The sequence below is a fragment of the Ixodes scapularis genome, unplaced genomic scaffold (assembly GCF_016920785.2).
Source record: "Ixodes scapularis isolate PalLabHiFi unplaced genomic scaffold, ASM1692078v2 PGA_scaffold4__175_contigs__length_147842914, whole genome shotgun sequence".
NCBI classification, from domain to species: domain Eukaryota; kingdom Metazoa; phylum Arthropoda; class Arachnida; order Ixodida; family Ixodidae; genus Ixodes; species Ixodes scapularis.
Genome location: NW_024609879.1, coordinates 94,567,016 through 94,594,065, shown reverse-complemented (window position 1 = coordinate 94,594,065; position 27,050 = coordinate 94,567,016). Strand labels below are relative to the sequence as shown.

Sequence of the window (27,050 nt, the reverse complement as noted above, 5' to 3'; positions counted from 1 at the left end):
TGTACAAGCTTTAGCTTTCCATGCGCTCCAGAATGTAAAATGTAGTGCTTTTCCTGTCTTTATCAGGCGTGACTATGGTCAGCGGCACTCAGGGTGGTAGCCCGCTGCGACCCCTTCCCCCTCCCCTCCCCTCCCTCCCCTCCCCTCCCCTCCCCTCCCCTCCCCTCCCTCCCTCCCTCCCTCTCTCTCCCTCCCCCCCCTTCCCTTGCTCTGGCATGGTCCACCGCGACTCTCTCTCTCAACCCCCCCCCCCCCCCCATTCTCGTGGCCCGCTGCGAGAAAGGGGGGGGAGGGGGGGAACCGTATAAAAATACTGAAGTATTTTTATACAGTTCCCTACAGGCGTAACGCTTTTGGTTTCTCGTTACTGTCAAACGTTACGCTCGAAATGTTACAGGTCTCCGCGAAAATCGGTCGATAAAACACATTCGGCGTTAAAATATTCAACCAAAGTCACTATTCGTTTCAAACTCGAAATTCACTATTTGCACGTGCCTAACTCGAACCTATCAACACGAAACAATGAAGTAAAACTAAGGTGCCTAAAAAGCGTCTCGATCAGCGTGTTTGGCGTCCCGTACCGCCCATACGTCGAAAGAAATCCTGAAGTGGCAACGAATCAAGTCGCAAACGCCGGAGTGTGGCGCTGCCGGATGTCGTGGTCCCGACGGTTGGCGCTAGGATTCACGGCGAAAAGTGGCAGAGGAGTGAGCGTCTGTCGCCGTTGTTGCTGCAACTACCGACCGCCAAAGCGGACTGTTGAACCGGAGAGCGACCGACCCAAACAGCGCCTGCTACGTCCGCCACCGTGACACTGCCGGGACGACGGCCAAAGTCGGCGTGGCGCCCCTACGACATCGTGGGGCGGGAATCGAGGGACTGATTTTACGAACACGGCAAATGCACAGATCGGAGACGTGTTGCAGACACGGTAGTGTATCCTTGGTAAGAAATTGAGTGGTGTCTCACCCTCACAGAGCCCATGCCCTTGTAGCACGTTGCGGCCCAGTAGAAGAGGCGTCGGATGCAGGTGCTCACGGCCACGTCGCACTCGTCGGCCGGCAGTCCCTCCAGGGTGCCGAGGCGGGAGGCAAACTCCTTGGCGCGGAGGGACAGGTTCTCTGCCACGCGGTACAGCACCCGAGCTCTGCTGGGGGCCTCTCGCGTCGACCAGCTGCGGTCAGAGAGAACATCGGATACCTTTAGACGTCCCGCTCGTCCTAAAAACAACCGAGATGTGACGACAAGAACAACACTACTTAAGAAATCACCGTGCAATTGGTTCGCCGTAAAGGTGCGAAAATATAACGTTTCTCACTGCGTATCGAATATGAATGATATGAAATTTGACTGTAAATCAAATGAAAAAGTTTGCAAATATAAATGTTTCGATTTAGTATGAATTGAGCGCAACGATCCAAGTCAGAAAGAGAATGTGTGGTATGGAACGTGGTTATATACGCATTTGACCGCAGTGCCCTCTCGTCTATGAACATTGAGCCAATGCATGCAAAGTTTAACGCGATTATATACGCATTTGACTGCAGCACCCTATCCTGTATAGACGTCGCTACATGCAACATTTCATCCACGACAGAAACCCCAGCTTTTGAGTTACTACCACATCTCAGAGCCCCCTACTCGTCCCGCAGTCGTGGCCAAATGGTTAAGGCGGTGGACTAGAAATCCACTGGTGTCTCCCCGTACAGGTTCCAATCCTGTCGACTGCGCAAACATTTTTCTTTTTTTTCAGAAGACAGATGGGATGGCAATCGATGTGAGCACGGACGCCGGACAAGGCTAGACCCTAAGGAGCTTCGTGCCTAAAAATATGTGGCTTAATTTGAAAAGGAAAGCACACTGCCATTAGCAACGCCACACAACTGCTAACTTTTGTCGCCCTTGGTGCCATCACTTTAACAGGCCAGTTGCATTTCAGCCGTCCGGCCATTATGTAGCTCGGTGGAAGTATCTGGTCTGGTCCAAGCAATACCTCAAAATTTTGGTGATTGCACGGTGGCATTCTCTTAGGGAGAAGTGCAGGACACCCACTGCCACAATGTTAGGTATGGGTTATAAGGTGGGTAGCCTTTGTTTATAGAAACATCTTAAAACTTGGTCCTAAGCACTAGTTCCGCTACTGGTCTTCGTTGAGAAAAAGAAGGTTTGTGCAGAGACGTATAATGCAAATGCTTTCCCAGGTCACTCACCTCTTGAATCCGGCCACGGCAGCCTCGACCGCATTCCGGACGTCTTTCCTGCCGGCTTCCGGGGCGAAGCCGACCACCCTTCCTTCCGAATTGTGCACCGGGTACGAGGTGCTAGACTCCGGTTTCTTCCGCTGCCCCGCATAGAACAGCTCGAAGGTCTCGGCCTCCCTGCAAGAAGCCAGTAACCCCGAGACTGCAGGTGAGCAAAATACGAAGCAAAAAAAGTCTCTAGTACACGGCCAAAAATTTTTGCTCAAAAAGGGTGCAACAGGATAGGACACAAAGAAAGAGAATGCCACAGAGAGATGAAAGCAAATGCTAGTGCGGGAAGGAGGGTGATTGCTTCTTTTTTTCTTTTCTAACATTCTTTCTCTTTGTGGCATTTCCTATTTAAGCACTTTCGGGCGAAATAAACTTTCAACCGCGATGGAGCCTTTTCGCGTGGGAGTCGTCTTCTGCTTACCCCATCCAGGGGTCTCGCTACGACTAACATTCGTTGGCTCGTCCGTGCCCCGATTCTCCGTTTGCTTTTCTTAGTCCACCGTCGAGCACTTCCCCATTGAGCTGGGACTTCGGCCCCCAAATGTCCACCCCGTGTAGCATTTCCTCGGTTTCAACCCGCACCGTTTACGGACAACGCGCGACACCTTATTTCCCGAGAAAGGCCGAGCGTAGCAAATTAGGAAACAGCGACATAGAATTTAAAAGCGTGACCACTTCAATACAATAAAATTCCGAGATCGTCATCTTTTTGCGAGGAGGTCGGTAACTTTCGAGGAAGGTGGACGATCGTTTAAACGTGACGCCGACAAATGAAAAGGGTAGCCGAGTTTCGAGATGGCGCGTACGCTGATCCACTTTTCCGGCTGCTCCCAGTCTCGGGTTCTTTCGTTACAATTCACTAGCGCGTTCGCATTTTTCGCTTTCGTCAACAACTTTGGACACAAAAGAGCAACCTGCGCCGGTCTTTGGGCATGTGAAACGCTCTGCTTAAAGTACAGACAAAAATATAATTTTATGCACAGAAACATTCCCCGCACCTCGTCATTTAATTGCTACATTCGGTCCCATACAACTTTGTAGCGTAGACTGTCATAGTTGGGAACAGGTGAAGAGTGGAAGCTTTTCTTTCCAGTTTAACAGAGCGAATATAGGAGAAGTCTACAGCTCTGCCAAAAGGGAGAGAAGAGCTTCCACTCTACTCTTTACCTGTCACCAACTATAGCACTAGCCTTAGCCACGGTCACGCCGTTAATGTGCCGTAGGCAGTTTGCAGACCAGTCTGCTCCTCACACGACAGTTCCACTGGTCGTGTAAAAACTGTCCGCAGACAAGCACGCACCAAGCAAACATGCTTCGAGCGCGCTTTAGGCCTGTCCGCAGGTAACACCGTCGTCGTGTCCGCAGCGAACGTCTTTTGCATGATGTTCGAGCGGTGGGACCGTGGCCCAAGTAGGCATGTGTTCCTACCGCGCCAGTGTCCTTACCCCTGAGCTCCCGCAGGGCAGGCGGCCGGCAGGACACGGCCGGGCTGGGTCTCGCTTCCAAAGTTGCTCCAATCCGGTTCAGGACCGACGACCGCCCTCTCGGTCGACCAGGCTGGTTTCAGGAACGTGAGCAGCCCCTGCGTGCACCGTTCGGGGAGACGCCTTGAGTCGACGTCGAAAGCTTGTTTTCGAAAGCGTATGAACGTCACTGCGATCCTTGGTATGTCAAAAAGACTGCGGGTGGCGTCGTTGCTTCGGGATGTTCTTGTAAGTGTCTCGTCCTCCCACGGCCGTTAAAGCAAGAATCTTTCGACCGTCGCTATTGATCTTTAAGAATCCCGAATATGCGCTACAATATACTACCTTAATTTATTTACTGCACTCCGTCCTACGGGCGAGACCGACGTAAAAATTACTAGAAATTTCCCCCACCGGAAAAAAAAGGACATGTCTTCTCACGCCTTGGCAAAAATAAAAAATGGGCAATTATTTTGAAAATTCAACTCTTTGCAAATTTATGTTCAGAATTAGTCGAATGCGTCGCCGTTTAATTTTTTTGCGCCGTATAATTCTAAAAGTGTTTATTAAAAAGCGAGCGTGCGACGAAAGGTGTGCAAAGAAACCCGCCATACTTTTGTATAGCCGAATTACTGCAGATGCAACGCCGCAGATGGTAGCGTAATTCAGAGCTTGCGTAACCGGATCGTACATGGTATTTGGCTCCAATTTCGGTGCACGAAACCGAAACAGGGCCGCCTTTTACGAGCGACTGAAATCGTTTTCGTACATGCCGGTCCCTCGAGCGGTGCTGCGTGAGCTGCAACGCGTGGAACCGCAACACCGAGCGGACTCTCTTCATGCTGTAACCCTCTCTCGGTCTGGTGCAACGAGATGGCATCCATGGCACATTTTAGAAGACCGAAACCCGCGAGCAAAATTGAATTTCCCGAGACTCCCGACAACCAAGGCTTGGGGTGAAAACTCTCGAGAGATACTCACATTCCCAAAGTTTCCCCGAATTTCTTTTCGTGGGCCTTTAGTTGCCTAGCCAACAAAAGAACAGGTCTCCGACCAGCGCGTTTACCACGTCCTAAGAAGAGGTTCCTCGATTTTAACCCGAGGATGTACGCCGCGGCGGCGCCGGACGTCGCAGACGCCCGACCCGCTGCAGGTGGCCCTCCAGTTGGACGGCCGACAAAAGCACCGGCAGCTGGGAGCCGGAAGTCGAGACGACCGCGACGCTCAGACTTTCTCGAGCTATTTGCCGTAACTTCGACGTTCGACAGCAGGGTCGCTACGTCCGGCGGCACGACGCTATATCTTCTGTAACGTCGCTCGTTGCCGTTTGGAGGGCACTTCAAATGTCTGGGCGGAACGACGCCGGACGCGCCGGTCGGAGACGCGTTATGGACATGGCAAACCCGACCCCAAGAGAGTCTCACCTGCCGGCCCCCGACCCTTCCCACGCCAGAGACTCCTACGCCCCCAAACTCGGCGGCCGGGTCGAGTGTGGGTGGCATGTTGACGAAGACTGAGGCCACTCGGAACTGCGCGGCCAGCTCCAGGGCGCAGGCCAGGTTCTCGGTCCAGAGGCAGACGCCCGTGCGGCCCTGGACGCAGTTGACGAGGGAGACCGCCTCCTTCGAGGTCCGGAACCGCGTCACCAGCAGCACGGGGAGACCCACCTGGTGGTCAAGAGAAGCGCCGAGAGGTGGTACTATCACATACGACGTGGTTTCGACCAATGCCGAAAACTCCTCCGAGAACTTGTACAAGCGGCGGCAAACGTGGACCCGAGTCTTCGCAAGCGGATGACGCGATGGAAAAGTGTAGGCTCCACGACGTTCTCCCCATCAAGAGAGCCCGAACAATTAATTACGTTCCACGCTGTTGCGCGGCGATACCTACTGATTGCAACCGCAACGACTATCAAATTATAGTGTGCGTAGAAACAGACAATTGTTTATTTATAAAGTAGGCCCGAAGCCCTTCAGAATATTACGTATGACTGCTTCATGTCTGAAAACCAGAAAGAAGGCTCTACCCATTAGAACAATGTCCTCGAAACTTACTTACAATGCAAGAGCTACGATGTGACAGCCTTGTCACGTCGACTTCTCGGAATAGGTGATCGCAAAAAGGTGCCCGAACTTCAAAGTCAGCACGCCAGCTGGCTTAGTGGATATCAGTGTTGCAGAATGGGCACCCTCCCATTCCATTCCAATTCCATTCCGGGAATTATAGTTTTCGATAATTCAATTCCTTTCAACTCCTAGGAATGGGGACACCGGGCCCATTCCCACTCCTGGAATGGCTGAATTGTTCCATTCCATTCCTCTAATTCCTAAACGTAAAAATTGGCACTTGACAGCTACATTGTGCAATATTTCCGGCATAAGCAGCATAAGCTGACATTATCAAATGCATAGACATTTGCAAAGAAATGCTAAATGCCTCAAAAAAAGCACTGATCTTACTAAGCTCATGGTGCTGGATTGCCTGGGGTGACTCGAAGCGCCCACAGCGGTCCATCGCAAGGTGAAACAAGGTATGCAGAGACTAAGTCAAAGGAAATGAACGGGATTCCGCTAGCTTGCTTGTAACCCTAATCCACTTGAATGTAAAACATATAACAGAGAAAACAAGCATCGGAACAAAAACCATGTAACAGGCGGACTTACACGTAAAAATACAGTATAAAAACACAAGCGGCGGAGGAAAGCATTAGAGAAGAGAGAAGTGAATCTCGCTTTGTTTTAATGCCGAAGCAAACCGAGATTTTGCACTTCAAAAGAGTGCGCGCGAATGAACGTGGAAAGCAGCAGGGTTGGTCCACCTGCTAAACGCGCTTCGAACTAGAAGAAAACAATAACTGATCATCTTTCGGAGGCCTACGAGTCAACGAGTTACCAGAGCTCTGCGAGCTATGAGTCGCCCCCCCCCCCCAGTCTCTGCGCGCCTATGCATTCTCCGTGCCGTCACAAAAAAAAAAAAAAAAATTAAGACAAGAAGGACGATGAGGAGCCATGCATGGCGGTTTCTTTCTTCGCCGCTCCCTTTGTTTCTTTTGCTTGGTGCATAATTTCTTGTTTCGCTCTCCCTCTCGTGTAACACTAGTGAAGCCCGTAACCTGCCCGTCCGTGAAAAGCACCATCGCCACCCCTCCCCCCTCTGGTCTTTAATCTAACGCTTGTTTTTTTTTTTTTTATTGCATTTTTTTCACATACAAGTGTTATGGCTCCACGCGGGCTAGCAGTTTCCCGCTTATTTTTTTTTTCTGAGCAACTGACTCGCTGACTGGCTCGGTTTAGCTGAACGTACCACTCGCCCCCCCCCCCCCCCCCCCAAAAAAAAAAAAAAGAAAATGAAATAAAAATAAAATAAAAATTGGGGCCCCCCATTCCATTCCGGGCAAAAGGCATCTAATTCCATTCCCATTCCACTACCCTCAACGTTGCCGCCATTCCATTCCAGGGTCGCGAAAATGCGGAATGATCCCAGAATCATTCCAACTCCGGAGTGGCAACTCCGCAACACTGGTGGATATCACCAAAGAGGCTACTAGCTAGCAGAAGCCGATTGGTAGCAGATGTGCTCACAAACACGCACGCATGTATCGTATTTATCCAATTGCAGGTCCACCCATTTTTCAATTTTTGAAAATCTGAACTGGGGGGGTCGACCTATAACCGAACCAAAGCATTCTATTACCGACAAAAAAAGAACAATCGCATTATCCACAACACCTCGACTGGCTTTGAGTTCAGCCAGCTGTACCTGTAGCATTGTGCTACACTGTGCACTCACATTAGAAATGTTTTTGTTGTTTCTTTTTAATGCGAAAGCATTAACTGTCCTATAAAGCGAGCCGACATTATCAGCTTTGAATCCGCGCCAATTTTAATTTGTGTGAACAAGTATTATTGATAGCTATTTCCAAATTAGCTCGAACGTACGGTGCTGAGCAAAGCACGGCGCACTTGATCCCCAAGGGTGGTGGCACTTGTAAGAACCAATACGGAGTGGCCAATGGAACAATCTTGCGGCCTGCGGCTTTTTTTCAGTTTTTCGCACGATTCAAGGTCGCACATCATTTGATAGAGTCTCAAGATCATGCCAGAGCACCAACTACATTTTTTTGTATTGACATGCGTGATCTGGGCAGTTTAGGTTTTTGGTGCTTTGTTTATGGGCATTCTTCATCCAGAAGCATCAAACGACTGTGTTGCTGGATGCAAGTTACACCCGCCAGAGTGGGTTGTGCTCCAGTAAAGTCTGCGATGGTGCGGAATCTTAAGCGTGACCGCAAATGAAGAGGCTTTTGCGGGCCAAAGTCTGCATAGGTGGGGATGCATTCCAGAGTTAGAGGTCAGGCTTGGAACATACGTTGCAAAAGTGCACGATCAGTCCCCACCCGTGATGCCCGTGACGTACAACGCGATCACCGAGCAAGCGCGGAAAATGCGGTTGATGCTGTCATTTGCGAAGAGTGCGAGATTTTGTTGGGCAACGCCAACGACATGCTTTGAGACGTAGCAGTGACAACGACGGGACTGATATCACCAGTGCGGACAAATTGTACAGACAGCGTGAGAACGACAGGGAGCAGCTTCAGCTGTCCTGCCTTCAGCGTGAGCTTTCTAGCTTCGATAACGCCTGCGCATCTCGTGCGCCTTGTGCGTGTAAGCGCAGCCAAAGCACACCAGAAAGCGTCAGTCGTGTGCTGGAAGTTGGGCTCTCGTAAGATACTCTGCCGTTCTCACGTGTTCGCCATAAAATGTGCCTCTAAAAATTTTATTTTCTTCTGATGTGCAATGTGAAGGGGTTGACTTGCAATTGAGTCGATTTACAATCGTGTAAATACGGTAACCATGACACTACAAAAGTGACAAAAAGAATCACCATACAAACACTTTACGAACATTTGACTAGTAAGAATCAAGCACAACTGAAAACAGAAGAGGCATTTTGGAGGCTCCATCCCAAACAAAAAGAAACAGTGATTGCGAATAAAAAAACGAAGCATTAATAAAAATAAACGGCCCAATGGTTCTAACGCAAATACCTCGGAGACTGTGCAAAGAGAGACAGAAAAAAAAAAAGAAAGAAAAACAAGCAGAAAGGCAGTAGGAAGAAAAGACGCCGTGGCTTGGCGCCTTACAGTGAAATTAGAAACAAACACTGAGTAACTCCACTTTTAGTCCATGAAGTGCATGTGTAAACACATTTCGGTAATGACCTGAGATCTTATGTGCACAATCATCTCCACGCACCATATTGACATTGCGGTAGCGAATATATTGAAATAGGTTTTCCACGAAATTTCCCTTTTATAGTTGGCAATTGTCTGCAGGATTAGTCAGGCTGTCTTTTCGACGAGATAGGTATGAGCGGGGTATTTGTGACAATGGTAATTAATGTCAACAGAAGAGGCAAGACGTATTGATTGATAGGGACACTAGAGTTGAAACATCCAAGTTTTGAGAGTTTTAGATATTCAAGTATTTAAAAACAAAAGCAAGAAGATAGATATCTGTTTTTCACGCCTTTTATAAACGCTGACATCACAATGTTTTCTTGGCTAAAAAGAAAAACTGCACCTTAAAAGCAAAGAAACATTTTTTACGGAAAGAACGCAACCTTCACTCACGAAATGGCAGTTCTTACCAATCAAAGCAAAAAGAAAACAATGTTGCGACGCTTTTTTGTTGGTTCCCTCGAGCTTAAATAGGCAAAGCCAATGCATTCCAAGGAGTTTGTCCGCTAGTGAAGACTCCAGACTCGCCAGGAGTGCCGCGATCGGTTTTCGCCCTTGCGCTGAGGAAGTTTCCAGTATTGGTCCCCGAGGTATTTGCTACAACAATCTAGGGGGAAGCTCCCACGCATTGCGGCCACTCTAGGAAGGCGGGGCATGGACACGGACGTCGGCGGTCCGGTTGGTTGCCCCGATAGGTCCGGAATCGCCAGCGACGCTCTAAAGCGAAGCGGGACAACATCGCTTGTGAGGTCCGTGCTCATTGTTTTCTTAGCTTTATTTTGTACTTACTCGGTGAAAAACACCTACGTCGGGCATTGTACGAAAATGAGCAAAGTCGACGAGCGCTCGAATAACTTGGACTCCTCACGACAAAACTAATGCACCAAACAAGTCATCTGCTTTCTTTTCGTCATTCTCATTCTCTCTCCGGAAACCGCCGACGTCTCGGGATCTTGCTCCCGTCCTTAAGCACCCGGCGAAGAGTTTTGAGCTGCAAGGAGTCGCCACCGTCCGACACGACGTGCAAGTACTGCGTCGCCGGGTAGAACGGAGGTGGACAAAGAAAGTGGAGATGACCTTCATCTCCAAAGACCTGTAATGCGTGGAATGCGGTATTTAAAAAGTGATTGTTTAAATTTGTTTAGAAGACATCGAACAGTCATTTCAGGAAGCGACGAAGAACTCTTACTGATATCCGTATCCCCGCTAAATTTAGCGGGAAAAACAAATTCGTCTATAGGTCCTGCGACGCGAGGCTCCCCGCTAAATTTAAAAGAGAAAATAAATTGGCGTATACTAGCTTGCACGACCTGGCATCGCGAGATGTCAATTTCCTTGCTAAATTTATGGGAAAATGCGTGGACGGCGAAATAAACAAAACTTTGGGAATCCGTGAAAAAGCAGTCAACACTTTCACTACGGGCAGAAGGCAAACTATAGTGACCAACAAGGCGGCAGCAGCGGAGAGGAGCTTAAGCTGTCCCACTGCCGGTAAGAGCTTTCCACCTCGGACGCCGCTCGGGCGTCTCGCGCACCTCGAGCTCGCGGGTGCCGGGTGTCCGAACCCCGCTTTCTTATGCGGGCCCCCATGGATTCGGATGGTTTCCCGGCACCACGCTATGATTAAGGGAAGATGCGAGAGCTCCCTTTGGACGGCCGGGGGGAAACAGGTCGTGGAATGCCACTGAGCTAATCCGTGACTGCATACAAACTTTCTTTTAGCTTTCCGATTGAGATTACGAGAAGTCCAACAGCAAATACGCCAGTCTCTGAGGCATTTTGACGATAAAACTATTTTGCACGAATAATATTCTTAAAAACTAATCTACCGTCGATGTCTAATGAGTTTTCACAATGGGCTTGAGACGAGCGTATTTCATTTCTGAAGGCACTCTGCGGCTTCGATGCGTTCGTCCCCGAACGGGGAGGTCGGGATGAAACGGGCAAAACTCACGGCATCCACAACGGTGGAAGACGGGGCCACGTCCGGAACCAGCACAGGCACCGTCGGACATTTTGCCGCAATGCCGGAGACGTCCGCGGTCTGCGTATATAAAAAAGAAATGAGCCATTGCGAGAGGCTTTGCATCTGCCTAATCGACGCGCTTCTAAGCGCACCCCCTGTTCTTAACTCTCTCCCGAATGTGGGGAAGGTGCCCACCCATTTGTGCGATTTCTTGTTAGGTTCTTTTCCCCAAGAAGCTATTAGGTTATATTCGCATCTAACAGCACTGCTGCTATAACTGCGTACCACCGTTTCACCGTTTCATGTACGCATCCGTTTTTCTACCCTGCCATTCGTGCGAGTTCCCGAATCGGGGAGGAAGTCCCACCGATTAGCGACATCACGCACATTCCTCCCCGAAAAACATTCCCCGTGCACAAGTATGACAAGGAATCAGTCTGGTTACCACAGCTCCAGGCATTTTGCCGATGTCGGCCCCGGAGTAAGGTTCGCAGGGAAGCGGAGAAAAGCAGCTTAGATCTGCCGTCTTGTCGTTGGGCAGGCCTGCCCTGAGCCGAGAGAACCGTTCAGTGAGGAGCGTTGAGAACGTCCCGTGGACAGACTCCTGCACAAAGACGTGAAGTCCCGAGGCTTCGCCCTGGAAAGGAAAGGGAAAGCACTGCGTGACCCGTTCTCTGCACCGCCGCGAGTGCGCGCAAAAGTAGGACGGCCTGGCCATAGAGTGGGGCAGAATATGACTCGAGGATCGCTATCCCTCGTGATTGTGAGTGTGGGAAAACTATTACATTTCCTAGGGAAGAGCACGAGCCAAAACGCGATATAAAATGTTGCACGGAGATGCATTTGAGTCTATTTCAACCCAAGTGTGATGTAGGCGTGTAATACAAACACCCAAATTGCTGCTTCGAAAACACGGGCTGGGCAAATGGGGTTGCTTCACGACCGGTTAACTGCCCAAACGAACGCAGAGCGTTATAAACTGGATGATAAGGTTAAGTATAAGAAATGCCATTAAATACCGAACGTGCGCCCGTTTCACATTGGGCGCCCACCCGCTACGTTCCAAACCTTCGAAAGCCATGGTCGACAACAAGTTAAGAGTTCGGGGGAAGCTTCACCCACCTCTCCCCACTTTAGCAGAGTAAATGAAGAAGGCCGGCTGAAGTGAAAAGTGGAGAGATGAGCATCCCCCAATCCATTAACCTGTTGCCGACTATGAGCGAAGGACCCGTCGAGCGCCCACCCCAGACTTCCCAGCCCGCCCGGCTAACCAAGATGCTCCTCTTCGTTAGCTGCTTCTTCAGCACTCCGGTGCAAGGTGGCAAAGCCCGTCCTATTGCATGCTCCTTTTAAAAAAGTGCCCGTTTCCCAGTCTTTATAGAATATCTAATAATTATCGTAAAACGGCGCTCTCTCGATACCGTTTCTGACCCTATCTGATGGTGGGGTGCCATATTTAATGTCTGGCTATTTAACGCGAGATATCGTCGCTTCTCCTCCAATGCCTCGAATGCATCTCTGTCCGGAGTGTTTGTCGTTCGACGCAGGGACGATGGAAGCAGTCTCGAAGTGCCAACAAACGACCTCCAAAAATTGGAGAGTCCGGTCGTCGGATGTCATCATCCTGGCGGTCGGTCGCAGAAACTCTGGCAAAAAGCACGAGAAAATGCGAGCGTCATCATCGTTGTGCCGCTCCAACTTCCGAAGCTTCCATGGACCATCAAGCCCGGGGGCGATCCACAGCGCAACGAATGTCCGCCACTTCCGCCGCTGCGATACCGGCAGGGACACAATGTCCTCATGTGGAAATTGAGGAAGCACTTTCTTGGACGCGTTAAACGCACCAATCGGAGACGCACCCCAGGTGCCATACTTCTACCTTCGATGCGCGCAACTACTTTGAGACCGAGAAGTCGGCTTCGTTGCAGCCCCGACAAAATCCACCGACCGCAAAGTCGTACGCACGTACCTTGCCGCAGCTGCGGGCAAACGCCTCGGAGATGCCGCAGGCGGCGCTGTGCAGGTCGGCCCCTTCGAGGACCACCGCGACCTGTCTGCCGGCGTGGAAGCTCGAAAAGGAGGTCCTGCACCCAGCCAGGGCCTGCCTCACCAGGAAGCCCGTCCGTGCGCGTCCGATGAAAAACACCGCGTCTGCTGCGGCGCCGCGAAGGAGCTCACCAACGGCGTTTTCCGGCACCGGGAGGACATTGAACAGTCCTCTAGGAAGGCTGCAGAAAAATGGAGAAGGTCCACCTCCGAGATGTGCCGCCCCGCCTACACATGTCGGGCTTTGTGCGCTTCCCACATTCGCTCGCCTCCCACTGTTTTCCCCTCCCCTATCTAACAGGCGGCGCAGAACCAAAGGTTTATTTCGCAGGCCCTCTCATTCTCTTTTCTCTGCCATTGCTGTCTGGGAGAAGGGGAACACACGCGGTAAAACCGACCGATTCGAAACAGGTGGCACTCCCAAAGAGATAATCGTGCGGGAGAAAGTGTGGGGATTAGGGAACTGCGAGAGCCTTAGGCGTCGTTTCCGTAGGTCTACCGTCGCGAGTAGCACGAGAGAGAAGAGAAGTGTGCCTGCCACTCTTAAAACCGGTTCATGCACTCACGACCGCTTACAATCGCCGCATAGACGGTCGAAGGCAGTCAAGAAAGGCCTAAAATTAGGTTTTTATCCCATTGGGTCGAAGCAGTCGTAAATGCACGAAGCGGCATATAGGTGCGCAGCCGCCTTCGTAGCACCTTCGCCAAGCGTCGCTTGAGTGCGAAGGCACCCGGCTGCCGTTTACGCTGCGCTCGCCATGCCCCCCCCCCCCATTTGCCATCCATTCCATTGACCGCACTTCGTCCGGCAAAGGATCACCTGAGCTGTGTTCTGTTTCATTTAATACGCTGCGAGGGTACCGAGGAAGACGCAACGTTGTGACGTGCGTCGTTTGCGACTCTTAGCAGAAGGAAGCATATTTTTACTTCAGCTTCTGGTTCGGGACAAATTTTGACAGAGGGGAGGGCGGGCATCGGCTCGCGTTTTCGGAAGAGGCTCTTTGATCGGGCCGGGGGATGCCACCGGACCCGTCCAACACTGGCCGTCAAAAGAGTCCTCTGCGGCCGTTGCCTGTACCGAGCCCCTTGCCCCGTATCGAGCATCCAAAAACTCAACCTTTGGATGCGAGGGTCTAATAAATGCATTACCACGTCGAATTGAATTTTTTCCTCCGTTCGCCGTGGAAGTGCGAGTTTATCAACGCTTCAATCCCACGTTCTGCGACTTCTTAGCAACCCTTGAGAAAACGGGGGTCGGGTGCGCGAGTGCTCGGAGAGAGACGGTCGACTCTGTAACGCAGCCCGGCGGTGCTGCGGTGCCCGGAACATGCCTTCAACCGGTGTGGTTAGTGTCCTCTCCCGCCGTGCATCCAGAGTGGTCCCCAAGTGGCAACACGTCGCAGGAGCCGGAGCACCGTACTGTTGGATCCCGGCGGTTGGAAGGAGAAGTTGCGCCAGAACATTCGAGCAAATGCGAGCGTCGTTGCAGCATCCCTACTCGTGGATGCCGAAGAATATGTGGAGGCACCCTTTTGAGGATGCAAAGAGAGCTCGGTTGGAGAAGCGTTCCAGGGATTGCAGCGGTGCCGGGCAAATGTTTCTACCGCGAGGCTCGCTGGTCGGCCTGAGGTGGGCACTCACCCCACAGAAGCGAGGACCTCCGCAAAGGCCAGCGCGGAGAGGCAGAACTCCGGGCGCACCAGAAGCACCACCGCGCATCCCGTCGCCAGAACCTCAACCACGCGCCAGGCGGCTGCAGCGGCGACGGCGCTGGGGTCGTCCACCACCACTCCCACAACACCTGGAGGGACAAAATGTCGACACCTTCTAGACTCGCGAGGCAAAGTGCGTAACATGCCCACGCGAACGCTCGCGAGGTCCGGAAAAAACGAAAGCTGGATGGTATTACGGCGGTAGCACCTGACAGTGGTGACCGAATGCGACTGCCGAAAACAACATCGATTATGAAGCGTTTGCGCATCGGAATCAAATGTTACGTCATTACGTATTAAGAATAGTCTAAGTTTTTGAGCGCGGCTCTTATTTGCCCGTTGGCGGCTTGGGTGGCGTCGGCATAACTCCGCGTTGAATTATGAAAAACGTTCCATTATGCACCGTGCAGGCCTCACTCGTGACCCGCGCATTGCATTATGGGAAGTTTCCCATAATGCACCTCGTGGGAGGGAGGAGGAAGAGGGAGAGAGGAAAGGGAGGAGGATAGAGGATGAGAGGAGGATGGAGGAGGAGGGGAGGAGGAAGGAGGAGGTGAGGAGGAGGAGTAGATGAGTAGGGACAAGAAGAAGAGGAGGAGGGGAGATGCCAGCTACCCGTTGTGCAGGCAAGTGATATCACCATTCATAAATCACACGGAGGAACGTATGAAAACGTGGTGTGCTCATTATCCAAGTGGCCATCTACATGGGTATGGATCTGTGCTGCCTATCGATCTCTGTGGCACGTCAGATGAAGTTGGTAAATTGTGTGCCGCCAAGGTTGACAACGGCTTGCTAGTGTTAGGTCTGTATCTCTCGCCTACGACACTCACCAAATATTTTGTGCAAGACAAAAAAGAACTTCATACCACTCATGCAGGAAAACATCTCATTGGTCCCGAGGGACGTGCACTGGCTGTTCTGCTGTGTTATCTTGGGGGAGCAAGCTGAAGACTAATGCTGAGGAAATCAAAAACGCCAAGCAGTCTTCGACAGAGCCGACAACAAGTAGGGTGACATGAAGAGTAGCACGTGCTTTGTCAAAGTGTTGACTCATAAGCCTGTCTTGTTCTCCCGCCTTGCTCCTGCTGTCTTGTTTCCTGGCACCGGCAGAACTTTGACAGCGTGGAGCTTCCAGATGCGAGAACTATATTTCCTTTCTCCGGACAAGCGGTGCACGAGAATACCACAAAATATATATATATATATATATATACCTTTCTCAGATTGTTTAGTATGGTGTATCGCAAAATCGAAATACCTCAAGAGAGGAGCAGAGGAGGAGAGGGTATGACTGAGGAAGAGGGGCATACTCTCTCCTCCTCCTCCACAAGAGCTGCGCTCCAATTCGGCGTAACAGGGAGTTGTAAGTGTCTTTCATTTTTAACCTCTAAAAAGGAAGGGTGCGAAACATTCTAGATTGATACGGCCAAAAACGGACATGACCTTTGACCGTCAGCATGAGACATTCATTTTCCTTCTCGCCAGTTTGCGAGGCAACGACCGGTTCATTTGTCGGCAGAATTGTCACGTCTCATTAATGGGAACCCCGCTAATACGGATACCCGGCAATATAGACATATTCTGGGAAACAAACTAGGCAAATGCGCGCATTTTTGCCTCGTTATTATGGACAACTCATATTATGAAGGCTTTCGTGGGAGAACGGAGGTGTTTATGCTAACGAGACATCACTGTATTACGCGGGACATCTTTTCCACGCATCGCGATAGGAAAATTTGTTAGTGGCATCAGATTTGGCACATCTAAGCGGCAAAGCAAAATGTGGTGTCCCTCGCCTCGCGGTCGGGAGCAGGGAAGGGAGTCCTTGAGGCGCACGAGCCAGCTGGCACAGACGAAGAGGCTCTGCGTGAGGTACGCCATGTCTCGGGTTCGGGCCTCGCTCAGCGTCTTGCCAGATTGCAGGCTCTCCACCAGCGCCAGGAGGGCCGTGTGCTTGTCCATGCTGCGGGCCATGCTGCAAGGCCAGTTGATTTGAGGTGGAGGCTACCACGAAAAAATGTCGGCTACCCTTCTCCAGTCGCTCATTGCAATTAGAGAGCGCCACAGTCACCAAATATTTACTAATGCTGGGACTTCGGGAGTGGCACGCTTGACAGCATTCCGGCGAGTCAGCCCCCAAAGTTGTGGGCGCTCGCAGAGTTTGACGGTTGGTTGGTTGGTTTGTTTCATTACGCACTAGAAGACGGGGACAGAGTAAAAATTGGCACGAGGTGCCTCGCGTTGTTGTCCATCTTTACTCTGTTCCCATCTTTTGGTGCTTTTAGTGTGCAATGCTTCCCTCCACAGCAGCTCTATGATGGGCAACAAGAGCTGCAAAATCAAGTATCCCACTAAGAGTTTGGTGCAAAAGTGAAACATACCTATAAAGACAATTGGATCGCTCGTAAGCTCCCAACCTGGCCCAAGAGGCTTGAGCCTCTCTGGCCGTGGCGAAGGCAGCGCAGACGTCCGCGGCGGAAGCCAGGTCGACCAGGGCCAGACGGGCACCGGTCACAGGGTCCTTTACCTCCCGGGGACTGTCCGAGGCGGCGGTCACAAACTTCCCACCCACATATCTGGCGAACTTTCCGCCATGACTCCTGATCCATGCCTGGAACAAACAACGGCCTTGCTCGCACCTCTCTCCAGGGGACCCCGGCCGTGCCCGACCTCCTTGGCCTGACCACAACTGCCATGCTCCCACGTAACGGCACACAAAAGCCGACAAGCATTTGCACGGGCACAGAGAAAGGGAAGTGCTGACTAACAATTCCGTTTTTTGATTTCCTCATTATCTTCATTGCGTTAACAGGAACGACTCAATATCTCCACTACTGTCTTTTCGAACTTGTGGCTAAGTAGTGTAACTCCTTCCCCGACAAAGTTAGAGACAAGCGCCAACATACTGATCATTTCGTCGCTCTATATTTTCGACTTCTATCATCTCCAAGTGATTCGATTCATATTCCCGTCCCGTACGCTGCAGTTGGTTAGATGTGCCATACAACCGCAATCCCCGCAAAAAACCCAAGATATCCAGAATTCCCTTTGATAACATTGTTGCGTTCACTAAGTTGATCGTTAAGACGACAACAAGTCTGCCCTATGAAGTCTCTTCCACAAAGGGTAGGAGAGCAAACCACTCCTTCTGCGCAAGGAACGAAGCACAAATTGCACGTCGGCTTTGTGCGCTCTAGCGTAGGAGGTAGGAACGAGCAACTCGCCCAAAGTGGAGTTTTAGTAATAGGAGATAATTCTCAAAACTTGACACAAACCTCGTCGAGGCCAGAGTGCGACGAAAAAGGGACAGTATGGTGCAGGAATGGACCCGGCGGTCTCTGCTTGGTCGAGCGAGGGGAAACGGGATTTGGAAGCAATCAAGCGTGAATGGTCGCGCATTCACCAGAGGTATTGAAAGAGAACCTCGTCGTATTGCATTTAAAGCAAAAAGACACCATTGTTTAGCCTTTGGACAGCTTCATCTTTACAAAATGTTAGCCGCAACAGCAACGTTGGGGTTCCATTCCTTGGAGTTTTAGGACGAAATTTATCAGCCACCCCCCAAAACTTTGCGATGTGCCTCGGATGTGGGTAGTGTAGGATGTATAGATCGGTGGTTCTCATATTGCGGTTTGTGGACCCCCGAGGGTATTCGAGAGCGTTTGCGGGGGTCTGCGCCAAGTCAAAAAACCGTTCTAAAAAAAACAACTTGGGGGACGCTTAAGCTTTGCTTTAAAGGTGGAACGCCGTAGCGTTATCAAACCCCGTTTGCAAAGCCTTCTCATATAAACCCGTGCACGTTCCCCAGCGGTGCTAGCGCGTGTGCATGGTCTAGTCGGTAGCGTTACACGACGTCATGCCACGTGATAAGTGACGTCACATGTGACTGTGACGTCATGAACTTTTCGACCCGTTAAAGTTAGCAAAAAATTTTCTGCTAAATTTTTCCTCCAAATTTAGCAAGTTGATAAGGTCATGACGTCACAGCCAAGTGTGACGGCACACGTGGCTGCATGCGATGCATTATGGGATTTCTTGGTCACACCGACGCTGGACTTTCTCCGACACGAGCTCCTTAAGGCTATCGCGTTAAAAAGCTCTCCTATGCCATCGCGCGAGACCTCTAATGCAGAATACAGCGGGGGTCCGCAAATTACCTCCCAGTGGGTCAAGGTGTCCGTGACGGCCACAAGCTTGAAAACTGTTAGCATAGATGGTACAAAAGTTTCAGAGCTTTTATGCGTGCGTGCAATGCGCGTCACAGCGCCGGCAGCTTGCTGCTCGTGTAAATCGCCATAATTGTGGGGCCGTCGTGTTTTCTGCACCGTTTCCTTAACACGATTTCGAAAATTTTTGCACCCTTTCCAGTTCTCTTGATTCCGATCGCCTGTCTCATCCATAATGCGTTTTTGGTATCCACTACAGACTTTGAGGTCTAGCCACAAGGCATGCATGCACAGTGGAGTGTCGACTACTGCCTATGCCATCCAGGGGACAAGGCCTGCAAGGAGGTCATTTCTAGTGGATCCCTGACCAGCCCCAAGACACGCTGAAGCTCAACCAGGGCCATCGTAAAGCGGCTTCCGTCTTGGCATTGCCGCACGCTAGAGTTGCGCTTGTTGCGAGATGCTGCAAGAAGTGCCCTCGACGATGTTGACGCAAGACAGGTGGCACAGCATGAACCTACTGGTGATGACGTTTGGGGATGAAAGGCGCAGGCTTTCTAGGTGGTATTATTATACCTAACACCTTCTATAGTCGGTGAAAATGACGGTGCGTCTCTTTTGAACACCCGGTCCCCAGCATCCACTCGCCGCTTCTTGCTGTGCTATGGCGTCGCGTGTGCTATCAGGGATCAATGAAATGCGAACAGCGTGGCCTAGGACACCTGCTGCGCAACCTAGAGGCAACTAGGAGCAGATAAAACTGCGAAGGGTGGAGAATAGGGGGTATGCACGCCGAAGTAGGCCCACACCCTAACAGCCCCTTTCCACCTCATACTTTTATCAGCTCCTAGTTGCATCTAGGTTGCGCAGAGTGTATCACAGGCCACGCTGTTCGCAGTTCATTCATACTCGATAGTGCACTCAAGGCTCACGAAATGCCCAAACATTATCAAAAGTAGAAGTAAAAAGAAGGTATACTGCCTTCAATAGACCCTTTCAGAATTCAGTGCCATCTGGTGACTCAAATGGCAGTTTAACTTTTACCGTACTGATGGCGGCAATGAACCTGTCATCTGCAGTATTTTATGGGGCACCGTCACTTTCGCAAGTCAACAGTAAATGAGAATGTGCGCTTCACTGTACAGCTCTTTTTCAACCTCTTTCAGTGGCGATGGCGAAAAAGATGCAACCAGTCAGAACGCCTTGATAAAGTTCTACACATCAAGGGGCTTTGAAGCCGAGTGTGCGATACTAACAGATTTACTGGGCCCGAGTTAGAAATGAACGCTTACTCAGCCCTTGCATTCAATTCCTGCTTCACATCGCGCTAATGTCTAGAATGTAAAGACCTCGAATCATCTGCTTAGGAGCATCTTCAACTTCTTCCTTTATCAGTAAACAAAAGGCCGCCATTAGTATAGCACATATGCCACTTTTCAGATGATGATAGTGACCAAAGTGGCCAGACTCAATTCCGGGAAGGGTCTATTCCCTGAAATTCGTCCCGTCCATAGCTCAGTTGGTAGGGCGGTTAATTGTACAGGAAATGATTGCTGGCATCTGTAGGTCGCTGTGGTTAAAATTCGGCTCAAGAAACGGAAATTTTAGTTACAGTATGCAAGTAGCAGGTCGTCTGCTTCTTGTGCAAATGTTGCGGTGATGTCAAAATGACACTGAGCTCTGATTGGCTTTGACTGAAAGGGTAGTGGGTAGGCCCCAATGCTAGATGCCTCGAGGTCTACCCACTATTTTTTTGACATCACCTGCTTGCAAGAAGCAAGCAATCTTGCTTCTTGCACCCGCTGTGCAAGAAGTGAGCGCTGAGCTTATGTGGAGTGCTTGCACTCTGCATAAGCTTAGCGACGGCGGCTGGTAGCAGTCATGTGGTTTATGACGTCACCGGGAGTTTCCGCGAAAGATACCTACGTACGCATTTTGCCAGAGAAGTTTCCACCAAGAGCTGTAAAAATAAATCGCCAAAGTATGGCAGTGTTATAGGTGAAAAGGTGTTTATTGGCACAACTTCCACACAGCCGAGTGCCTGAGGCAGCCAAAAGGCAGAAGCCTGTACTATCACGATCAATATGAGTGCGAACACAGCTTCACGTGGCCCGCGGTATTGTCAATGCCCTCGGTCCATTGCTCTTTGAAGTTTAAGTGCACCTTGCGGTCGAGACATATCGCCTCTAGCGATCGCCGCACCACTCTGCACTTCCAGATCGTCTGCAAACGAAGAACGGTCGACGAAACCGTTCACCAATGACTAAGAGCATTTTTCGTTTTACTGTCGATAATGGCCGCCCTGTCCTATCTGCAATAGCCCTCTGCGAATAGTCTCGCAGGCAAAGATTAACTATGTGTCGCCGTTCGTCCATCGGCGCCCTCAACATTTTGATGTGGCTCACCCGATTACTGAAAGACACATGGCCGGGTTCAAGCTGTAAAGTAGTGAACTGGTTATTGCATGATAACCCAAAGCGACACTGAACTTTATGTTATGTCAGGTTGCTTTCACAGTGTCAAGGAGCGAAGGGTATCATTTAGAAGAATAGATATTTGGGCAAGCTGGTGGAATTCATCATAAAAAAGGCGCGCAAAAAAAAAAAAAAGAAAAAAAAAAAAAACGACGACAACATTTTGTGTGTTTTTTCTGTGACCGCGTCGTTTTTCGCTAGCAGACGATTTGAAAGTGCCGAGTGGTGCAGCAACCGCTAGAGACGCTATGTCTCGACCCTATGGTGCACTTATATCTCAAAGAGCAATCAAGTCAGGAGGCACTGATAGCACCGCGGGCCACGAGGATCGGTGTTCCAAGTACTGGCTGCCTCCTCGGCTGTGTGCTAACAGATGAAACGATGGTGATTATTAATATTAAATGAAATGGAGGGAGAAAAGCGACACACTCCTGCTGAAGCCGCGTAGTTAGTCCCCGGCCAGGCGCGGGCTAATGCGCTCCGGCAAAGAAAGGCACATACAGACAACTCAAAATTTCTGCTTAGGGGTTTCCGGTCAATGCAATTAGAGAATGGCCATCGCATCATTCCGCGCTATGCAGATTATACGAGGATGCGCTTATCGCAGTAGACAGCCGGCTGATAAGGGATGCAGGCGAGGCTGGCCTGAGCTGCAGCGTACCGAGGTCACGGGATAAGCTGAATGATACGAGTTACGTGCTTTAAAAAAACGCCGAAAGTCGCGAGAAACAATTTTTCTTGACTTACGTGAGCTACATCGTAGGATTCCATCACCGGTCCGTACCTAGGGTTCTCGAAAATTGCTTTAACGGTGTTGGGACCTTTGTCAGACGACACGATTTTCAAGCCGCTAGCCATGTTTAAATTGTTTAAATGCCCGCAAGTAGTAACGCGCAAAATAAATATTTATAAGCGTAAAAGTATATTAATAGTAAAGGTTTTGTACAAAAAATACAAAATATTTATATATTTATTTTATAACTTTTAATTAAGGTTTTTTTAGCTTATATTTAGCAAATGAGTTTGAAGTTGTTTGAAGACCCGCAGCGACCCAAGATGGCCGCGCCCATGAGCGTCAAAACTGGTCCAAGCCTCTAGTCGCAGTACTGAATGCACGTCGGGCAAGTGATGCTCTAACTGGATAAGATGAGCAAAAACAACGCTTTCCTTGAAGTTCCTGACGACTGCGAAGCCCCGTTTGAGTCCCTGTTTCTTCAGGTATAATTGTTGAATGGCAGTTTATTTTCAGTTGAGTTTCCCAGGAATGTGCACGACCACTGTGGCTTCACCCCTCTTTTACCCCACTCTCAAGCTTAGTGTGTTAGATATCCACCTGCTCGCTTGGTTCAGCGACAGGTTGCCGATCGAGGGAATCCACTGTCATCAAGTTAAAATTGTTTCTCCCTCATTGAACGCGAAGTGATTGTGGTACTGGCGCCATGCGACGAACCTATAGCCCCTTCCCCTGGCAAATGCCGAGCGCTCCGCGCTAGCTGTCGTCGAGCGGTCAGCCTCCGTGAGCGATCAATCACCTGATCCATCCGAGTGGCACGCGCTGCGGAGCAAATCGAGCGTAACGCTCCCAGCGCCACCGCTTCCAGAGCGTCTGCTCTCGCTTTTGAACAGTTGCGGTTTCGATTGCTATCTTGCTGAGAGCATAAAGTTCTGATCTGAACTCTATGCTTTGACAACAAATTTATTATTTACTACTTGATTAACAATGACCCCGACGTTAAGACAAAATTTATTTTTCCTTACAGTTATATAAGCCCGATGAAGACAACTAGAAGTACTTGTACGAGCCGTAGGATGCTATTAAGCAATACCAAACATGTACGCCGTAAAGTGATCGTCATCTCCGAAGGCGACTTCCATCTGCGGAGTATTTGGCGTGCTGTCTTCTAATTATTCCAATTACAGTACAGAGACCACAAAACGAACAAACGACATACCTAGCTCTTCATCTGAATAGGCGCGCACAACGCATTCGACGTAACGCGGTATCTTGGGCCTCTTCGCTGGCCAGCCAAACGACTCGGCAAACACTTCGCCGAGAACGGCTGCCTCATTGTCACTCGAGCTGGAGCTAAGCTGGTAGCTTTGTCGCTCTCACTGCGTTTTATTAGACCTCCTGAAATTAAGTGCAACGATGTCATCGCCGCAGTATGCTCGGACGAGTCGGTCATGACGAGGGGAACGAAAACAAGCACACCAAGAGAGCCCACCCAGCAATCGAAACAAAAAAGCCGCGAAACGCCTTCACTTTTCCGCGGGAATGTCGATAACGAAACTGAAACAGTGCGAGAGACGACTACAGATCGTACTCCTCCGAAAAAGGCTGCGCGAAGAACTACTCCGAACCGCTCAACGTGCTCCGCCACTTTTCCACGGAGCGGTTGGAGCCGCTCGGTGAGCGCCCCACTGGCTCCAGATCTACAAGCGGCACACGGAGAGATTGCTCGCATCTCGCGAGGGAAACAAGAATCTGCTCGGCGAGCGCGCGCCAAGTGCTCGCTATTTTCCAGAGGAAGGGGATACTAGATAGTAATAGTAGTAATATCTTGGCCGTGTCTACAGTGCCGTCCAAAAGAAAGTCGGACGGCGCGTGTATCACTGGGGAGCTCGTTAACCCACCGCCCCGCTTACGTTCATGCCGCTTCGCAGCGACAGTCTGTGACTTCTAATTACAAAACTATTCACCCACTTGGCCCCGTCGTACACGCGGGTGGCGGAGAAAAGCTCGCCGGAGAAAAGCTCACTGGAGATAAGCTCACCAGAGAAAAGCTCACTGCAAAACCGGCACATGTGGAGAAAAGCTCACCGGCCTTTGAGCGGATGCGGAGGAAAGCTCACCGATTTTTTAATTTAGCAGATTCTGTGTCAAACGTGGCAATTTAACCCCATTCGCATTCGTCACTTCATTAAAAATATGTCCTCTTTTATATATATATATATGTGTAATCAGAGCATCGTACACCGGTAAAAAAAAATATTGCCAACTGACAGTGCGCCGTCGGTAGCCCTGTCCAATAAAGGTTTGTTCTTTGCGACCTAATGTGAATAGCAGTGTTTAAACCGTTTCAGCTCCAAATATTGTGTAGTACCTAATAGATAAGTAGGTGTTTGTCGATGTAATCAGTGTCGGCTACGCTGCTTTCTTCCTGTTAATTTAAATAACAAAACTTAAGTAGCGAGCACAGCTTCGTCCTGTTGTGTTTGTTGTCTTCACTTCGTCGTCGTTTGAGCGGTTTTCATCATGTATAACCTTCACCAACTCGCCCTATTCACTACCTTACAGAAGACTACTTCTTATATAGGTCACGAGTAACCGCTGTGCGAGTGTGCAACTCTGAAGGTGATGGGTGGCTCATTGTAGAAGGGCACTATCACACAAAGGCAATGTGTGGAAACACCAGCACGAACGGCTAGAAAACGTGCAGAAGAAAGAAGCCTCGATATCCTACCGAGTGTCTTATCCTGCTTTCAAAGGTTAGCAGAAGCTTCGAAGAGAATTTCAGGCACAGTGTTGTTGCGCATGCACTTTCGGATTTTCTACATTTACAGTTTTGATTTTTAGGTTTTAGGCAGACATTATTAAGTTTTCATACTTTTTACTGTTTTTCAGGTTCATAAAGTTTTCAGTTAGGCTTTCGTTGCCTAGAAAGTAAGCCACAGAAAACACTCACCGGCAGTTATTATTTTGGGAGCAATATACCCGATAAGCTTAACAAATAATACAAAAAATGGCATTTTATTATTTATAAAGCTGACGAATTTTAATGATAATAAATTGATATATGTTAAGCATGATCAACAGCTTCCATATAAAAAGAAGAAAAAAATCGGTGAGCTTTTGTCCGCATACGCTTAATCTTAATGTCCGGTGAGCTTTTCTCTGCATTCGCCAGTTTTGTGGTGAGCTTTTCGCCGGTGAGCTTGTCTCCAAGATTCTGTACACGCCGCTTCGCGGCATCCAGCTGGTAACCCAAGCCACGCTGTCCCCCATGCACCTTCGGAAAGGGAGTCCCATACCATTTTGTTCAGGAGAATTTCGTCGACAACATTATTTTTTTTTGTGTGTGTTAATTGTAAAAAAAAGAAATGTCGTAATTATCCCCAAATGCCTCAACAAAACAAAAAGTGTGAGAACAAAAAAAAAAAAAAGTAAGCCCACTCTGTGGATTGAACCCAGGTCCGCTGCATGTGAGGCAGACATCTTGCCACTAAGCTACGCTACAGTTTTGAAAAACTTGTTTTTACAATTTGCTTTATATGAGACTTTCGAACGGCACTTGAAGGCGTGAGTGGAGTACCGTTGGATGGTACTCTAGACACTACGTAATATTTTTGGTGCGGTAGAGCCGCGGCACCACAGAAAGCCAAGAAGCCCATACAATAAGGAGAAGGGACTTGCACTTTTATATCATCTAACACCCCCATCTTTTATAATTAGTTTATAGAGATATGTATACCTGTCGCTGAGAAAAGTCTGGCTAAAGTGTTGAACATTGCTTATCGATAGGTGTCCTGCAAGCGTGCCTCTTCACGAGTGCATAATCACAGGAAATAACACCCAGAAGGAACAAAAAATGGTTAAAACGTTGCTTAGGGCACTACTGTCTGTCTCCACTTAAACCGTGTCCCTGACAGTTTACTGTCTTTGTTTCTTTTTTTTTTTCTTTTTACACTTACGTTACTCTTAGCATTTTCGAGCGTAACAAAACTAAAGGCATCACAGCAAAATTTTATTTGCATTTCTTAGGACAAAGGCTCTTTGACAATGCAATACTTGCAGTGGGACTGTGAATAGCTTGAAATTAATATTTCTTGTAAAAACAAAAATAAAGAAAAAAGATGCAAAGACAGGTTTGTGCTGATGTTGGAATCATTAGTGCATCAAGGTAGCGATTTGGGAAAATTGTTTCATGCTTCAAATAATAGTAAGCAGTGCACAGAAGGATGAAGACAATTCCAAAAGTAGCGCTAGTAAACGGGACATGCGTCGCCCCTTTTATTTTTTTTTTTTTTCATTTTCTTCGTTGTTTTGTTTGCTATACAGAGAGAAGATACGAATGGCGGTTGCAAAGAGACTGCCATCCTTACAATTGACACTGGCTTCTCCATTGCACTTTTATTTTAGAATATTAGCCGGAACATGTATCGGATATAATAAAACTTTATCCCATCTCTACATTTTTATGTGAAGTTCTGTTCATGCTAGATTGATGTCCTTACCTAAATGAAACCTTGTTCTCCTTCAGGCCAATGCAGAATTCAAAAACCTGGTCCAGACGCTGGCAGCCGAATCTGCAGACACCAAGACCAAGCCCATCAAGCCCAGCCCCGGATTCTGCATCAAGCTTAGGGACACGGACGGCTCCAAGTTGTTCATCAACGTCTGCCACACACCCGAGGTTAAGACCGGCAGTTATTTCCATCATTTTGTTTGGGCATTATTTTAGTGGAGCTCGAGTCCAGGCATTGTCTTTCTTTTGTTTCACCGCTTCAAATGCGTTCTGGAGAGATTTTGAGTCGCTCCGAGGTTGCCTTGCGGGGCTCGAAGTCAGTTATTTCGTTCATCGTGTTTCAGTGTAATGTGCTCTCATTGTTTGAAACAAGGACTGGCTCGCACCACTATGGATGCGACGCTGTGCGGTGGAAAACACAGCGTCCACTCGCGACCACTGTAGTATTGGGTAGATCTGTACACTCCATATAAAAATGAGAAA

At 49.4% G+C, this 27,050-nt stretch overlaps 2 protein-coding genes across 2 annotated transcripts in view; one reads left to right on the top strand and one right to left on the bottom strand.

The window, feature by feature from the left end:
- The window catches only part of LOC120836731 (aldehyde dehydrogenase family 16 member A1-like), a 63,999-nt gene extending 41,820 nt beyond the window's left edge, over window positions 1-22,179 (bottom strand). Inside the window, exons 1-11 of the mRNA XM_042293642.1 lie at window positions 22,069-22,179; window positions 17,063-17,292; window positions 16,478-16,656; window positions 14,608-14,767; window positions 12,890-13,148; window positions 11,366-11,557; window positions 10,909-10,998; window positions 5,140-5,382; window positions 3,698-3,834; window positions 2,211-2,378; window positions 931-1,174 (exon numbers count right to left, since the gene is read on the bottom strand). Coding sequence (XP_042149576.1) covers window positions 931-1,174; window positions 2,211-2,378; window positions 3,698-3,834; window positions 5,140-5,382; window positions 10,909-10,998; window positions 11,366-11,557; window positions 12,890-13,148; window positions 14,608-14,767; window positions 16,478-16,656; window positions 17,063-17,292; window positions 22,069-22,179 — 2,013 coding nt within the window. The remainder of the gene's footprint in view (window positions 1-930; window positions 1,175-2,210; window positions 2,379-3,697; window positions 3,835-5,139; window positions 5,383-10,908; window positions 10,999-11,365; window positions 11,558-12,889; window positions 13,149-14,607; window positions 14,768-16,477; window positions 16,657-17,062; window positions 17,293-22,068) is intronic.
- Window positions 22,180-22,376: 197 nt separating this feature from the next.
- Window positions 22,377-27,050, top strand: part of LOC120836730 (PIH1 domain-containing protein 1-like) — a 73,779-nt gene continuing 69,105 nt past the window's right edge. Inside the window, exons 1-2 of the mRNA XM_040205758.2 lie at window positions 22,377-22,539; window positions 26,583-26,735. Of these exons, the coding sequence (XP_040061692.1) occupies window positions 22,468-22,539; window positions 26,583-26,735 (225 nt within the window). The 5' untranslated portion in view covers window positions 22,377-22,467. The remainder of the gene's footprint in view (window positions 22,540-26,582; window positions 26,736-27,050) is intronic.